Source organism: Cynocephalus volans, chromosome 3 (genome assembly GCF_027409185.1).
Source record: "Cynocephalus volans isolate mCynVol1 chromosome 3, mCynVol1.pri, whole genome shotgun sequence".
Classification (NCBI taxonomy): Eukaryota; Metazoa; Chordata; class Mammalia; order Dermoptera; family Cynocephalidae; genus Cynocephalus; species Cynocephalus volans.
In genome coordinates this window covers 25780912-25797830 of record NC_084462.1, presented here as the reverse complement: position 1 = coordinate 25797830, position 16919 = coordinate 25780912, and the positions used below count along the sequence as shown (strand labels likewise).

General features: G+C 45.5%; 1 protein-coding gene across 2 annotated transcripts in view; it reads right to left on the bottom strand.

Annotated features, from left to right (window-relative positions):
• Positions 1 to 16919, bottom strand: part of COL26A1 (collagen type XXVI alpha 1 chain) — a 176413-nt gene that overhangs the window by 89975 nt on the left and 69519 nt on the right. The window contains exon 3 of one of the 2 annotated variants that reach the window (XM_063091788.1): positions 7587 to 7690. In XM_063091788.1, coding sequence (XP_062947858.1) covers positions 7587 to 7690 — 104 coding nt within the window. The remainder of the gene's footprint in view (positions 1 to 7586; positions 7691 to 16919) is intronic. The other variant, XM_063091789.1, reaches the window with a different exon arrangement.

Genomic DNA, 16919 nt, shown 5'->3' with positions numbered 1-16919 from the left:
AATGAATGTGTTAGCAAAAACTTCCCCACAAAGAAAACTCTAGGACCAGATGGTTTCATTGTGAATTTTGTAAAACATTAAACAAAGAAGTTATAATAATGTTATCCCCAAAAAGCTCCCAGAAAATAGAGGAAGAGGGAATATTTCCCAATTCCATTTATGAGACCATCATAAGTCTCATAGCCAAAAACTGACAGAATTGCAAGGAAAGAAAATTATAAGTAAGTATTGCCATGGGTTGAACATTTGTGTCACTTCCAGAATTCATACTGAATCTTAATCCCCATTGTGGCAGTATTAAGAGGTGTGGCCTACAGGAGGTGACTGAGTCAGGAGGGTGGAGCTCTCATGAATGGGATTAGGTGCCCTTATAAAAGAACTTGACAGATGGAGTTCAATCCTTTTTACCCCTGTCTCTCTGCCACGTGAGGATGTAGCATGCCTCCCTTCCAGAGGACACAGCAACAAGGTGCCCTCTTAGAAGCAGAGACTGGACCCTCACCAGACCCTGAACCTGCTGGCACCTTGAACTTGAACTTCCCAGTCTCTAGACTGTGAGAAATAAATATCTGTTCTTTATAAATTGCCCAGTCTCATGGTGTTATAACACCAAGATCAAGGGTTCAGATTCCTGCACCAGCCAGCCACAAAAAAAAAAAAAAAAAAATTGCTCAGTCTCAGGTATTTTGTTATAGCAGCACAAATGGACTAAGATACATATCAAATACAGAAATATATAAAAAAGATAATGCATCTAAATGAGGTTTATCCAGTAATAATGAAGTTATTCCCAGGAATAAAAAAGTTAGTTGAACATTCCAAAATCAATGTAATTTGCCACATTAATATAATAAAGGATTAGAAAAACACATGATCATCCAAATACAGATGCAAAGTGAGCATTTGAAAAGATGCAGCACCTACTGACGATGAAAACTCTCAACAAATTTAGAAGAGAATATCCTAACCTGATAAAAGGCACTTACGAAAAATCTACTTCTAACAACGTAATTAATAGTGAAATATTGTGGACATGCCCCTATGAGCAGAAATAAGACAAGTATGTTTGCTCTTACCATTTCTATTAAGCATTTTACTAGAAACTCTAGCCAGTCTAATAAGGCAAGAAAAAGAAATAAAAGGCATAAAGATTGGAAAGGAAGAAGAAAAATGTCCTTATTCACAGAGGACCTGATAATTTATGTAGAAAATCCAAGGGAATCAATAAGTGAGCTACTAGCACTAATGAGTGAACTTAGAATAGGCTTGGAATACAAGGTCAATATTTCAAAAACCCAATATATTTCTATACACCATCAGCTAGGAAAAAAAAAGAAAAAAAAATTTTTTTTGACTGGTAAGAGGATTGTAACCCTTGGCTTGGTGTTGTCCGCACCACGCTCAGCCAGTGAGCACACCAGCCATCCCTATATAGGATCCGAACCCGTGGAATCAGCGCTACCAGCACTGCACCCTCCTGAGTAAGCCACGGGGCCGGCCCAGAAAAGAAAATTTTGAAAAGTTGTATCCTTTTCTTAAAAAAGCACAAAAATACAAAACACTTAAGTATAAATTTAAGAAAAGACAAGCAAGCTCTCTACTGTGAAAACTACAAAACAGTGCTAAGAAAAATTAGGAGACCTAAATTAAAGGAGAGTTATACTATGTTCATGAATCAGAACATATTATTAAGATAGCCATTCTCCCCAAGTGGGTCTGTAAATTCATTATAATCCCAATCACAATCTAACAGACACCTTTTCATAGACATCAATAATTTGATGGTAAAATTTATAAGGAAATGCAAAGAAACCGGAGTGGTCAAAACAGTCTTAAAAAGAAGAAATTACGATTACATACCACTCCATATGCAACAGAACAGCTAAAATTAGAAAGACTGACAACACCAAATGTTGGCCAGGGTGTGGAGCAGTTAGCAGACTCTGCTTGTGAGAATGCAAAATGTTACAACCTCTTTGGAAAACCATTTGGCTGTTTCCTATAAAATCAAACAGCCCACCTAAAAATGGGCAAAAGTCTTGAGTAGATACTTCACAAAAGAAGGTATAAGAGTGGTGGTAAGCACACTGGATAGGCATACAAAAGATGCTCAACGTCATTAGTCATCAGGGAAGTTCAAATTAAAATCACAATGAGAGGCCTCTTCACACCCACTAGGTGGAAAAAATGTAAAAGGTCGACAGGACCAAATGTTGGCAAGGGTGTGGAGAAATTGAAACATACCTGAACTTCACTGGTAGGAGTGTGAAATGGTAAAACCACTTTGGAAAACAATTTGGCTCTTGTAAAGTTAATATACACCACAACCTAGCAAAACAGCAGTTATTAATACAGTAGAATAACACCCAGTAACAAAAATGAATACACTACAGACACGTGTAAAATATGAATGAATCTCAAAAACATTATGTTCAGTGAAATAAACCATACACAAAAGACTATACACCGTATGATTCCATTTATATAAAGTTCAATAACAGACAAAACTGATCTATGATGATAGAAATCAGAACAATGGTTGCTAAAGTGGGAAGTTTCTGGGAGGTGGTGGAAATGTATATGCATTTATCAAAATTTATCAAATTGTACACCTAAGATCTATGCATTTAAGTATAGGTAAATTTTATTTCAGTTTTTTTAAAAAGATGTTTCCAATAATGGTATTAAAAAATAGGAAGCAACTTAAATACCTTTGTAGTAGTGGTTTAGTTAATAAGGTGTGTGTCCACCCAAATTTCACAACCACTGAAAATGATTCTATAGAAGGCTATCAGTTGACGAGGAGAGATGTTCATAACTTATGTGAGAAGGAAATTGTCAAACAGAATGTATAGTACAATTGACGTGTAAGCCCAGAAAAAGGTCTGGAGGCTTTTTGACAAAGTGAGACTCAAGGTTACCTTGAAAGGTACAATTCTGGGTGTTTCCACTTTTTCTACACTGAACATGTACCTACTTTGGTAGAAAGAAAGAATCATTTCTAGTTACATAGATATTGTTATGGATACAGAGAGACTGTCAATTCTTGTTATTCACAGTAATTATGTTCTGCAAAGTCACCACGGACACTGAACTAGTGAGTACTGAGCCGGTGCTCCTAGGGAAACAAGGGTTAGGCTCCTGCAAGGCTCTGATCACAACATTTTCATCAGATGATCAATATATAATCTTCTTTTATGTGTGTTTCTGTTTAAAGACACCTTATTTAATTTCTATTGTTGATTCATTAACATTGAATTCACGGCCAACAGCACTATATCTCATGCTTGAATGAAGCTTATCTAACGCACATGTTTTCTCTGTAAGGCACATCACAGCTTTCTTGCACTTAGGAGCACCAGACAGCACTTCAGCACTGCATTGGAGGGGGGCGGGGCAGTTTGAACAGCAAAATCACCACGAGAAGGACAAAAATGTAAAAAACATGGCACTAAACAGACCGTGAAAAGGACACATGTTTGCAGTAGGAGACCTCAAACTTGGAGGTGGTGTTGCCTTGCTTGACCTCACTGGGAACGTGCGTGTCGGGCCACTCAACGTTTTCCTGCTCTGCCCATGTCCGTGAATAACCACCACAGGTATTGATTTGAAAGTTACAAATTAATTTTAGCAAGTAGGTGAATTCACAAATACGGAATCTGCAAATAATTAGGATCAACTGTATATAGGCACACGAGGATACTTCAAAAAGTTCATGGAAAGATTTGTACTTTCTTTCAGTTCCTTTTTTCCACAAACTTTTGGAGGTACCCTCCTATACTTGTCCTCGTATGTGAAGGAAAGCGTTCTTAAGCCTTAGACCTGCACTCCTGGGGCATCCAGGGAGGAACCTCATCTGAACCAAAGTGAAACCCACTGAGCAGCGCCTCACTGATCTGCGCTGTTTCCAGAGGGGCAGGAATGAGAACTGGGCAGGAATTACTGGTGCAGGACCCACCGCAACCATCTTAGGAATGTGCCTAAGGCCATGGGCATGGCCTTGACTTAGCCTGCTGTCTTTATTGGTTCATATTCAGGGATATAAAATCTTTACAAGGGCTTTGAGCCCAGGCTCACACTTCCTCAACAGCCAGCTCCCCCATCTTGGGGTTTTCAGGATCCTCATGCTTGCAGCTGGGAAGGGGCCACTGGACCCTATTGTCCATTGAAAGAGACCAGTCGCATCCCTCATCCTGAGGCAGACACGCATCCTGAGCAAGGTGGGAGAGCCCGGAAGCTTCCCTGCCAGGGAGGGGCTGGCAGAGGCCCTGAGGCTGAGAACATCTTGAGAGGTGCCGGCAACTCTTCAGAATTAGCCCAGGAGACCCAGGCGCTTCTGGTGAGTACGTTGATAATCAGTATCCACGTGGTTTATCAGATAAGAAGTTCTTCTTGGGGTGAGGTGCCAAGCCCCCAAGAGTGGGCACCTTTGGGGGCGTTTGACCAGCTCACGGTCACCCCCCTCCACCCCTGCCACCTCTTCCAGGAAGAGTGGGTCCAGAGCCTTGCTAACCTACTGCTGCCCTCATGGCAGGACCTCCCGGACAGCAGGCACTGTCCTCCTGGGGCCCTCCCACCTGCTGCGAGTGAGCTGCTGTGCTTTGTCCGTTCAGTCTGCAGGAATTACCCAAAGCATGGGAACAGGGCAAAAAGGTCACAGCCTGACCTTTTAATGTCATGCTAGAGAACTGTCTAATGAGCCCGCCTGTGTCACTTGACACCCTGGAGAAGGCACTTCGTGTGAGTTACCATTCACTGTGAATTACAGACAGGGTCTGCAGAGCTGGATGTTAACTTGTGCAAAACTGGTAAAAAGCAGAGGATTTCTGTTCAGTAGAGAAGATGACCCCAATGGTTTTGTTTCTATTGTCCTGTAGGATTTAACTTAGCGATCTTATTTCAGGTTCTTATTTATATATATAATTTATATGAGTACATAAATTATGTATTATATTTATATAAATACTTAATATATTTATGTTATATTATATATTAACTTATATGATATATAAGTATCTTATATTAAAGATATGTTTATATATTTATATATAACATATAAATTATATAATATATAACATGTTTATATATTTACAGATGTCTAATTATATAATATAGTTCAACATTATATTATATAATATATTGCAACAATAATATATAATATACATATCTATAAAAAGAATTAACCTTACCCAAAGAGAGGTCTGTCTTTTGCCCTCGGCTCCTGGGAGGTGATCTCTAAGCCCTTGGAATGCCCTGCCTGGTAAGAGTGTCTTTGTTTACCTGGGGTCTTGGGCCATGCCATGTAGCCTGCGCTAACAATGTGATTTCAGTGGGTGCTTGGGCCACATTGGATAGTTCATGCTAACAATGCGATTTATTTGGGCTATGGGTGGGGGAGGTTGGGCCACATGGTACCAGCTCTACTTCTAGGGTGCTGGTCAGCAAGGTAGGCTGCCACCATGTCTCTTTGACCAAGCCCAATGACAACTCACTCAGCGAGCACCCCTGGCTGACAACACCCTGTGTGGATCTTCACACTGCCCACAACTCCACAGGGAGGGGACAACCAGAAGTACCATCCATGGAGGCCTCCTGGACTCTGCCCCATGCATCTCCTCCCTTGGCTGCTTTTAATCTGTATCCTTTCCCTGTGATAAACCATAACCATGAGAATAATAGTTTTCAATGAGTTCTCTGCATTCTTCCAGCAAGATATTGAACCTGAAGGTGGTCTTGGAAACCCTCAATCTACAAATGTGTGTTTGTGTGCATGTGTGTGTGTGTGTGTGTGTATAGATATACAAATACATATATCAGTTTCTCTAATCCTCTTTTGAATCAGCTTTGCTATTCTGCTGGTACTTCATTAAATAAGTTAAATAAAACATGTAAGTAAAATAGTGTTCACTATCTACTTGCATGAGAATTGTGACTTTTTGAGACACTTCATTTAGTAGTTATTCAATAAAGACAACTCCAAAGAAAGTGTGAAACTACGAAATATATATGCTCGAGCTCTGCAGTGGTTTCCAGCAGAGGGAGGAAGGGGCCCATGTGGGCCGGGCTCAGTAGTTGGAAGCAGCAGATGGCGCTGGGGCGGCGGGGCAGTGCTGGGGAGGCAGATGTGCAAACACACCATGACAGTTGGCTGCGGCAGCCACGGAGGCGGCGGGTAGAGCTCGAGGCTCTGGGAGTGAGAGAAGGGCCCGCAAGCCTTCCTAACTCAGAGAGAGGGCTTCTGGAAACGAGGTCCCATGGTAAGCCCAGACAGGGGCCCACCCAGTACTTCATTCGGTGGAACTCGACATGGCTCATTTTATTGATCATTGAAAAGCACTCAGGCAGTTACTTAACGGGAAACCCATCACCTGCCTGGAAACACCCGCCTCCTCAGCCCCTTGCAGAATCTCAACAGCAGGTCTGCTCTGTTCTGTTGGGGGTACCAGATGCTTCTGCCCACAGCCATGGAGCTGCCAGGAAAGGCAGGTCCCAGTCCCAGCTGGGAGGGCCTCAGGCCTCCACGAGACACCTGGTGTCACATGTGGTCGTCCGGGCCCCAGAGGCTGCCCAGCCTCCCCTCCTGGTATCAGGCACCTTGTGAATCAGGAAGGGCGGTACCCGATGGATCCTTAGGCATCCCAGCCTCTTCTTTCAGCTCTGCTTTGGGCCACAGACCCATGAAGCAGCAGCAGTAGTAGCAGTATTGCTGTTTCTGTCATTATTATGTTATTATTTGTAAACCAAAGACGGTTTTAGGCAGTTTAGAATCAAAGCATGTATGTATACACACACACTAAAATCAATCAATAAGTTAAGTAATAAGACAAGAGAATACTTATGTCAGAAAATTGAGGTCGAGAACAGCTACTGTTTCCAAACGCAAAACTGATCCCTGGGCCTCAGGGCTGACTGGCTGTGCTGGGGACACGGTGGGCTGCAAACCCGTTCATTAGGCAGGACCCGCTTTCCCCGGCAGTGAGTGTGACGGGGATTTGTTCCGCTGGCCTCCTCTGGCTCACCTGCTGTGTGGCCCTTTCAGCTAGCTCCAGAATCAGGCTGAGCCCGGGCTGCGGGGCTTGGGCAGGAAGGGCTGCCCTGGGCGCCGTCCTCCCATCCTCCCTGAGCCCCGGGGTGGTTGGTGAGGCCTATCTGCCAGCCATTTCTCTCTGGTTGCCCCATCCTACTGTAATTTGTAGCTTTAAGGCCAGTGGGACCTCATCTGCGTTTGCTCAGAACCCAACTATCCAGCTCTGCTACCCCAGTTCTGGGAGCATCGTCAGAGCCAGAAGTGGGAAAACAGGCCATAACCCAGACCCTCTCCTCCAGGCCAGAGCTCATGAGGCATCTCCATCCCCCACGCAAGCAACGCAGCAGGGCGGGGCCACTTCGCCCCACTTTGGCCAGTCCAGAGCATTTGGTTCAGAGGCGGCTGGGTAAAGGAAAGAATTTCGAGCCACAGAACCCACGTGGAGGAAAAGAGACCTGCTGGCAGGAGGAGGGGAGGGGAGGCAGAGACACACAGAGGCGCTGCAGCCCAGCCTGGCCAGTGCCCTGTCCCCCCACAGCATGCACCCTGGCAGACTCACCCTCGTCACAGTTGCTCCCGGTGAAGCCAGGGCAGCACCTCCACTCCAGCGCAGTCACCGTGCGGTAGGACACTCTGTACGTGGGTCTGATCAGAGTCCTGTAACTAACACAAGGGTATCATCAGCGGAGCATGAGCTCCCACCCGCCCGCCCCCAGACCCTGCTCCTGCAAAGACAGCCCAGGCTATTCTGCCCGCCCAGAGCTCGGGGAGGCCACCTGGGAAGTGGACACGTCGTCCCAGGTCTGTGCTCACTGGCTGTGTGGCCCTGGGCAAGTCACTGACCCTCTCTGTGTCAGCTGTGATCTGAAGCCCCTTTCAGCTCTGTCTTTCTACAGCTCTCCAAGTGTGACCACCTGTGGTGGGAAAGAGTCCTGCACATTGACTAAGATATGAATATGAAAAAGAAAAATATCATTAGAGTCCATGTAATTTTCAACCACCCTCAATTCACTAACTCCAACCTTTTTTCTCATCATTATTTCTTTTGGTTGATTCATCCAGTGACTACTACTGAACACCCACTTCTTGCTGTACTGTGGTCATATATATATGTGCGTGTATGTGTGTGTGTGTGTGTGTGTGTGTGTGTGTATACATATATATATATATATATATATATATTTTGGCAGCTGGCTGGTGCAGGGATCCAAACCCTTGACCTTGGTGTTATAACACCGTGCTCTAACCAAGTGGGCTAACCGGCCAGCCTATATGGTGGTCATAGATTGGTAAAACTGAGTCCCTGTCCTCGGAAGAGTGCGTCACTTCTGTGCAAACTTGGAATACAGTAGTGGGACTCTTGCAGCAATAAAAAAAGCTCCTGCAAAATGCTGTGGATCCCATGGTAAAGTCCCGCACCCCTACAGTTTTTAAATTTACTTACAAGTAAGTTTGGTGATATTTTGTGACACTCCAGGAATAGTGATTATAAAATGTGTGACCAAATTTCACAAAGGGACTTCCATTATTCACTTTTGTGCATCATTATAACATTGCTGTTTGATCAAATGTGTACCATTTCCCCTTGAAGACAAAACTACATGACTTCACAAGATTTAAATCTGCTGACATTGGGCCACTTAGTCAGTGAATGGAAAAATCATGAAAGAATTGGTGGCAGCAGGTGTGATGTGTGGAGATGTGCTGTTGACAGGAAAACACACAAGTAGTGAGGTGGGTTTCAGAAATATGGCGCTGAACCTGAAAAATTCTCTCACTCGTGTTTCATAAACATTCCAGCAAATGGGTTTCCCCTGTAAATCTGAGGGTGGTGTGCCGAGTGCAGCCAGGCCCAGAACCTTCAGGACAGGTGCCCACAGCTGGGCCTTTACAGCAACTGGGCAGCCCAGTGCAGACGGGGCAGGGAGGGGTGGCAGAGCAACTGCTTCATGTCACCCCTCTCTTTACAGCAAGTGACCTGGTGAGACATGCAGTGGATGGAGGAGCCTGGGTCCCAGGAATACAAATATATTCACTGTCTGCACATAAACACACACATGCACTCATGCACATGCACACCCATGTGAACACACTCATGCACACTCACCCACTCGCTCTCTCACACTCATACTCTCATGCATAAGTTGAACACTTGCATTCTCACACACTTACACACACCCACTCGCACACACTCATGCACCTCTCACTAACACTCAATGCCCTCATGCACACTCATACTCACACGCTAAACACTCACTCACGTGCTCTCACACACTCACATGCCCATGTGCACACACTCATGCACTCACACTCTCACACACTCGCATAAGCACATGCACACACTCGTGCGCTCCCACACTACAGACACTCTTGTTACCGACAGGTCAGGCTCAGCTTGCCCTCTCGCCTTAAACAAATGACCTGAAAGTCCAAAAGTTGATGCAAGGATTGGAAGGTTTATTCAGATTACTGGTACTCAACTAAATGTCTAAGCAAGCAAACAAAGTGAAAGGAGGAGCCGTGGGGTCCAGTTTAGCCTAGTCCTAATCAGATGCCTCATGAGCTCTGGCCTGGAGGAGAGGGTCTGGGTTATGGCCTGTTTTCCCACTTCTGGCTCTGACGATGCTCCCAGAACTGGAGTAGCAGAGCTGGATAGTTGGGTTCTAAGCAAACGCAGATGAGGTCCCACTGGCCTTAAAGCCACAAATTACAGTAGCCACAAACTATTCCATCAACAGTAATTGATAAAAGCAGTTCTCCCCACTGTTTTCAGCATAAAGAAGAAAAGTATCCACTAGATTTAAATCAGAAAACAAAGCATAGCCAGGAGCCCTCCAGGGTGCACCTATACAGAAGTGGATACAATCCAACCAAACAGAAGAGGGCTCAGAGAATCAGAGAAAGGTAAAGAGAATAAAGCATTGCCTTGTCAGAAGTTGGGCCAGGGACTCCAGGAGAGATCTACCAGCAGCAGAGACATGGGAGCAAAACAGTCCCAGTGGTCACTTGCCTCTTGCAACTAGAGTCCTCTCCGGTGCCCAAAGCTTTGCAATTTTTTGCCAGTGATTAAATTAGGCTCTTGGATTCCAAAGTCGTAGAAATGAACAATGTACCCAACAGTAAAGCAAGCAAGGCTTTATTAAAAGAGGAGATAGACTGATGCATAAGGAGGGTAGCAACAGTAAAGCTAGCCCTCCGAGGGGAGCTGTTCAGGGTCTTTTATATGGAAAGGAGTTAAGGGGTGGCAGGCCAGCGTCACTGGAGGTAGTCCGTCCTGTTCTTCCTGGTCGCATCATGGGCACATGCTCAGTGGGCAGTGGTATTCATCATTGTCACCCCTGGAGGGTCACTATAGCAGTCACCTTGATGCTTTGTGCCCAGGTGGGAATTCTAAAGGGGTCTTAGGGCTAATCTGTAACTTTTACAATTATGGTAAACAAGCTTGGGGAGGGGTTTTGCAACTCAGTAAATATCTGTTTTCTCTCTTATCTCCGTCTATTCTGTCTGGGCAGCCCATGGGGTAATCATTTGCCCTGAGGAGTCTCATGACTGAGGAGTGGAAAAGTAACAAAGTGTCCTCTGCAGGGAAAATGGAGTCAGTTTGGTTCACAGGCCTAGCCTTACTCTGTTTCACTCTCACGTACTCGCTTGTGCATACTCATGCACACGCTCACACACACGTTCTCAGCTAACACACGCTAACCCACACACTCAATCACACGCCCACACACTCACGCGTTCTCACACACTCACGCAGACACGCTGTCTCACAGCTCTCACACAGGCACACGCTCACACACACACACTCCCACACACTCCACACGCACAGTCGCTGCTGTGTTATGGGCTGCTGACACAGGACCTGTGCACTCACAGTTCCAGCGGGTTTGAGAACAATGCCACAGCCACCCAGTCCCCCCAAAGCCAGGGGCCAGGACTAGAGCGGCCATGTAGGAAATGCCACTGCCTGCGGAACCTCCAGCCTCAGCCCATCACCACCTCCAGGCTACATAAAAGAAAGTGAAGAATTCTTGGGGGCACAACATCCTGAGTGGAGGTTAAGCCCACCCCAGCACCTGGGAGGAGGGGACTGAGATGCTTTCCCCCTTAGCCCAATAGAACCCCGAGGAGAGCATGACACAGTGCCTGGCAGTCTGGGGCCACTGGAGGGGGTGGATCTGACTCTTGCTTAAAGGGCACAAGTGGCTGGCTCCCCTTGGTGGTTGGCAGGGCAGCATATGTGTGTATTTGATGTCGGCCAGATGTGGAACTCCAGCACCCCCAAAAGGAAGCAGGACTTGGTGGTCGTTAGAGGGACTGTCCTCTAGAGGGCCGCCTGGAGTGAGTGGACCCAACAGCAAGGAGAGTCCCTGGGAAGTAGAGGCTGAGGCAAGGCCATGAGCAGGCAGCCAGTGAGAGTAGTGTCCTGCAAGGTGGAAATGCCTAGCTGGGCATGCTCCATGCCTGGGAGATCTGAGAATGTCCCCCACGAAGGGGCCAGCAATGCACATGAGCCACATGCAGGGGTCCCGTGGCCAGATGACAACAGTACGAGCTGAGTAAGACTTCTCCTGCTCCTTCCTCTGCCTGTCCCCCTCCTGCCCTAGGGGACCCTCATCAACATCTGCAAGTGAGAAATGAAGGCTGAGAAAGTTAAGGGCCCAACTGCCCCTGCAGCTGCAGATCCCCCAACCGGAAGCGGGCCCAGCTGCAGGAGGGGAGAAGCTTCCATTTAGATAAAAGATGGCAGCTGTAAAATTAATTATTGAAATGAGATTGTTCTTCTGACCAAGAGAGGCCAGAACAGCTAGAGTCCAGCCGGAGCTGATGGCCAGGGCAGGGGATAGGGTCAAGTTGTTTGCTGCTCAAGCCCTGCCGAGTGCAGCTGGTGCCAGAAATGGGTCCCTCCCATCACCTCAGCACAGGGAGTAAATGGAGCACAGGGCTTGGGGCACAAGCTCTGGGATTCCAGCACTTCCCCAATTCACTGTGTGGACTTGCACAGGTAACGTGACCTCTCTGAGCCATGTCCTGGTCTGTATGAGGATGCCATTGAGACCAGGATGCGGGGGTGAGGCTCTGAGAGTGGACAGACATGCACAAATGCCGGGTGTGCAAAATGCAGATCCAACCTCGTTCTTTCTGTTGTCTCCGCCATCATCAGGAGAGAGTCCCAGCAGCTTAGCCATGTGTGCCGGCCCTTCCCCAGCTGGCACAGCCACCTCTGGCCCCTGAGCCGCACACCACCCCTCACCCTCCAGCCCCTGAGCCTTCCAGATACACCAGGCATTCTCACTTCAGTCCACGCCTGCAATAATGATGATGGTGATAATAATAGATATAATAACAGCTTCAACTGAGTACTCACCATGTGTCAGACTCCGCACTGAGTGCTTTACGCACTCTGACTCACAACAACCCTAACAGGTTGATACCATTGTTATTCCTAATTTACACATGAGGAAACTGAGGCACAATGAGGGTGAGTAACTTCTCAAGGTCACACTGCTAGAGGTGGTGGAACTAGGACTCGAACCCGAACAGAATTGATGCCAGAGCCCCGTAATACTAGTTTGTGTTCATTCAGTAGGAGGGAACATTCTTCCTCCCAACATCTCTAAACAAGGATACTGATCTTGGGCTCCTGTACCAGAGGGAGAGCTCGTCCCCCCAGAGAAGTTCTATTTTTGACCCTTACTCTGAGGGCCACAGGGGTGACCTGTGACAGACACTCTGGGACCAGAAGGCTGCAAAGTAACCAACCAGATGGCCTGTGAAGTCCAGGTGCAGGGCACTCCAGTAGGTGGCGCTGCTTCACCAGCCCAATGGGCCAAGCTCTGCAGACCCCTCGTGGGGGTCTCACCTGAATGCCCAAGGCAGGTTCAGCATTCGTGGCCCATCCCCCAGTCTGGGCAAGAACTTGAGGGAGCTTTGGCCTCCTACACTATGAAGAACTCCCAGCCCCTGCTGCTGGGAGTACAGTGTGCAAACTTTCTAAATGCAGATCCAGTTTGGTGACTGTCCTCCCTCAAAACCTTCTGTGGCTCCCATAGACTAAAGACCAAACCCTTTAGGTCAGTAAATAAGGCCCTGCCTACCTTTCCACCCTCACCTCCTCTACTGCTCCCAGCCAAGGCTCCTGCCACCATAGCACAACAAGCTGCCTTCACTCTGCCCAAGAAAAATCCCATAAAGATTACATTGAATCCATAGATTAATTTGTAGAGAACTGACATCTTAATAATACTGAGTCTTCCTATCCATGAATATGGCATAACTTCCCATTCATTTAGGTCTTCTCCAATTTTTCTTAGCAGTGCATATATCTTTTGTTAAATTTACTCCTAGTTATTTGTATCAGTCAATTTGGGCTGCCATAAAAAATACCATAGACTGGGTGGCTTAAACAGCAGAAATTTATTTTTTCACAGCTCTGGAGGCTCTAGCCGAGATCAGTGTTCCACCCACTTCTGTTTCTGGTGAGGGCTCTCTTCCTGGCTTGCAGATGGCCCCCTTCTCACTCTGTCCTCACGTGGCCTTTCCTTGGTTTGTGCACAAGCTGAGAGAGAAAAAAGCTCTCTGGTATCTCTTCTTATAAGGACACTAATCCTATCAGATCAGGACCTCACCTTTATGATCTCATTTAACCTTAATTATTTTCTTAAAGGTCCCATCTCCAGATACAGCCACACTGGAGTTAGGGCTTCAACACGGCTTTAGGGGTCACAAACATTCAGTCCATGCAGTATTTAATATTTTTTGATTTTATCATACAAGGGAGGTTTTTACATTTCACTTTCTATTTGTTTATTGTAAGTATATTGTTATGCATTTTTTTTGTATGTTGACCTTGTATCCAGTGACCTTGCTAAGTTCATTTATTAATTCTAGTAGTATGGTCATGGATTGTTTGGATTTTCTATGTACAAAATAATGTCATCTATGAATAAAGAGTCCTACCTCTTTGTTTCTCATCTGTATGCCTTTTATCTTCCTGGTGTTTTTGCCTTTTCTTGTTCCCACACTTAGGTGGAAAGCATATAATATTTCATCAGTGAAGGATGATGTTAGTTGTAGGTTTTATTGCACATACTCTATTAGATTGAGGAAGTTCCCTTCTATCCTTATTAGTCCGTTTCTGTTGCTTATAACAAAATACCTAGAACTGGGTAATTCAGAGAGAAAGTGAAATTTATTGCTTACAGTTTTAGAGGCTAGGAAGTCCAAAGTCCAGGGAACACATCTGGTGAGGGTCTTGGTGGCAATAGTGACCCAGGGGTCTCACATTGTAAGATGATGGAAGCAGAGAGAGCAGAGAGAGACAGACTCTCCTCTTTCTTCTTTTAAAGTCCTCAGAACCATGTCCCCAACCGCCATTATTAATCCATTCACTACGGCACGGTCCTACAATTAATCACTTCTTCAAGGCCCCACCTTTCAATGACCATAATAGGATTTCCCACCTTTTCAGTCCCAGTGGGGGCCAAGTTTCTAATACATAAAACTTGGGGGACATAATTCAAGCTTCAGTGAGTTTTGGGGGGACACAATTCAATCCTCTATATATATGTGGTCTGCTGAGAGTTTGGTTTTTTTTAATTATAAACAGGTGTTGAATTTTATCTAATAATTTTTCTATGTCTATTGAGACGATAGTGATTTTTCTTCTTTATTCTGTTCTTTGATGTATCACGTTAATTGACTTTCAAATGTTAAGCTAACTTTGCATTCCTGGGATAAATCCCACTTGGTCATGATGTGTTACCCTTTTTATATTTATATTTACATTCTATTTTCTAATATCTTGTTCTGATTTTTTACATCTATGGTCATAAAGGATTTATTTAGTTGGAATTCTCTATCTCTTGACAAATACACAAGAAACTGGCATAGTGATCACCCCTAGGATTGGAGGAGGCCTTAGTTTTCAGTGCAAATTCCTTTATACTTTCTAGATTTTGAAGTCTGTACCTTTTAAATCACTCAAAACTAATAAAATATAAATGCTAAGTAAAAAATGAGATAATGCTGTTATTTTTTAATTTTTTGGCAGCTGGATGGTAAGGGGAACTGAACCTATGACCTTGGTGTTAGAGAGCTGCACTCTAACCAACTGAGCTAACTGGCCAGCCAATGTTGTTATGGACTGAAAGTTTGTATTCCCTCCCCCGACTATGGGTTAAATGTGTCCCCCAAAAGTTCATGTATTGGAAACAATCTACATTATAATGGTGTTAAGAAGGTGGAATATCTTATTATGGTAATTGAAAGGTGGGGCCTTTAAGCAGTGATTAGATGTAAGGACTGTACCTTCACGAATGGATTAATACATTGATGGTTTAAGGGGTGGTCATGGGTGTAGTTATGAAGGAGAATGAGTGAGAAGCTTAGCTCACTTTTGCTCAGCCCATGCTCACCATGTGACACCCTGCATCACTGTATAAGAAGGCCCTCACCAAATGTGTTCCCTGGACCTTGGATGTCCCAGCCTCCAAAACTGTAAGAAATAAATGTTGTGTCTTTATAAATTACCCAGTTTTAGGTATTCTATTATAAGCAACAGAAAACAGACTAATACAGAAAATTGGTACCAGGAAGTGGGGTGTTGCTTATAACAAATACCAGATAATGTGGAGGTGGCTTTGGAACTGGATGGTGGGCAGAGGCTGGAAGAATTTGGAGGAGGAGGATAGGAAAAGCCTAGATATTGGTGAAGGTTTAGAAGACAAGCAAACCAGGGAAAGCTTGGAAGGTCTTAGAGACTGTTTAAGTGGTGGTGACCAGAATGCTGACAGAAATATGGACAGTAAAGGCCATTCTGAGAAGGTCTTATATGTAAATAAGAAGCAAGAGAATGGAAGAAAGACCCTGAAGGCATTTCAGAGATCTTCCAGGCATCCCCTCCCATCACAGACCCAGAGGCCTAGGAAGACAGAATGGTTTGGGGGAACAGGCCTGGGCACCCCCCACAGGCTCACTGCCCAGAGGCACCTGGGGATGCTGCTCCCTGCACCCCGGCTGCTCCGGCTGCTCTAGCTGTAGCTAAATGGGCCCCAAGAGCCACTGGACCTACTGCTTTGGAAGATAAGTACTGGAAACCTTGGCAGTGTCCGTGTGGTGTTGAGTCTACAGGCTTGCAGAATGTAAGAGCTTGTAGAGGCATCGCACCCAGATTTCAAAGGATGTATGGAAAATCATAGGGGCCTAGGAAGACATCTGTCACAGTGCCAGGGTCACCACAGAGAGCCTTCACTAGAGAAATGCTGAGCACAACTGTTGGGTCAGAGTGGCAGCAGAAAAACCCCATCAGTGCCATGCCTAGTGGAGCTGTGAGAGTGGGACCACCATGGGGACCCCAGAGCTGTAGATCTACCAGCATGCAATGCCAGCCTGCAAGAGTTAAAGCATGGCTGGAGACCAGAAAAACTACAGGAGTGGGGCTGCCCAAGGACTTGGAGGTCCAACCCCCTCACCAGTGTGCAGAGGATTCCAGACATGGAGTCAAGGGAATTTATTCTCCAGGTTTCAGATTTGATTCCTGCCCTGCTGGGTTTTGGACTTGTTTGGGACCTGTAACCCCTTTCTTTTGGTCTATTTTTCCATTTTGGAATGAGGATTTCTGTTTTATGCCTGTCCCATCATTGCATCTTGTAAGTAGAAAACTTGTTTGGTTTCACAGATGAGACTTTGGACTTTTGACCTGAAACAAGTTAAGACTTTAGGGATGGAATGAATGTATTTACATGTGAAAAGGATATAAACTTTGGGGTCCAGAGGCAGAATTCTATGGGTTAAAAATGTCCCCCAAAAGTTCACATATTGGATACTTAATCTCTATTTTAACAGCATTAGAGGGTGGGAAACACTGTTATGGTAATTGAAATGTGGGGCC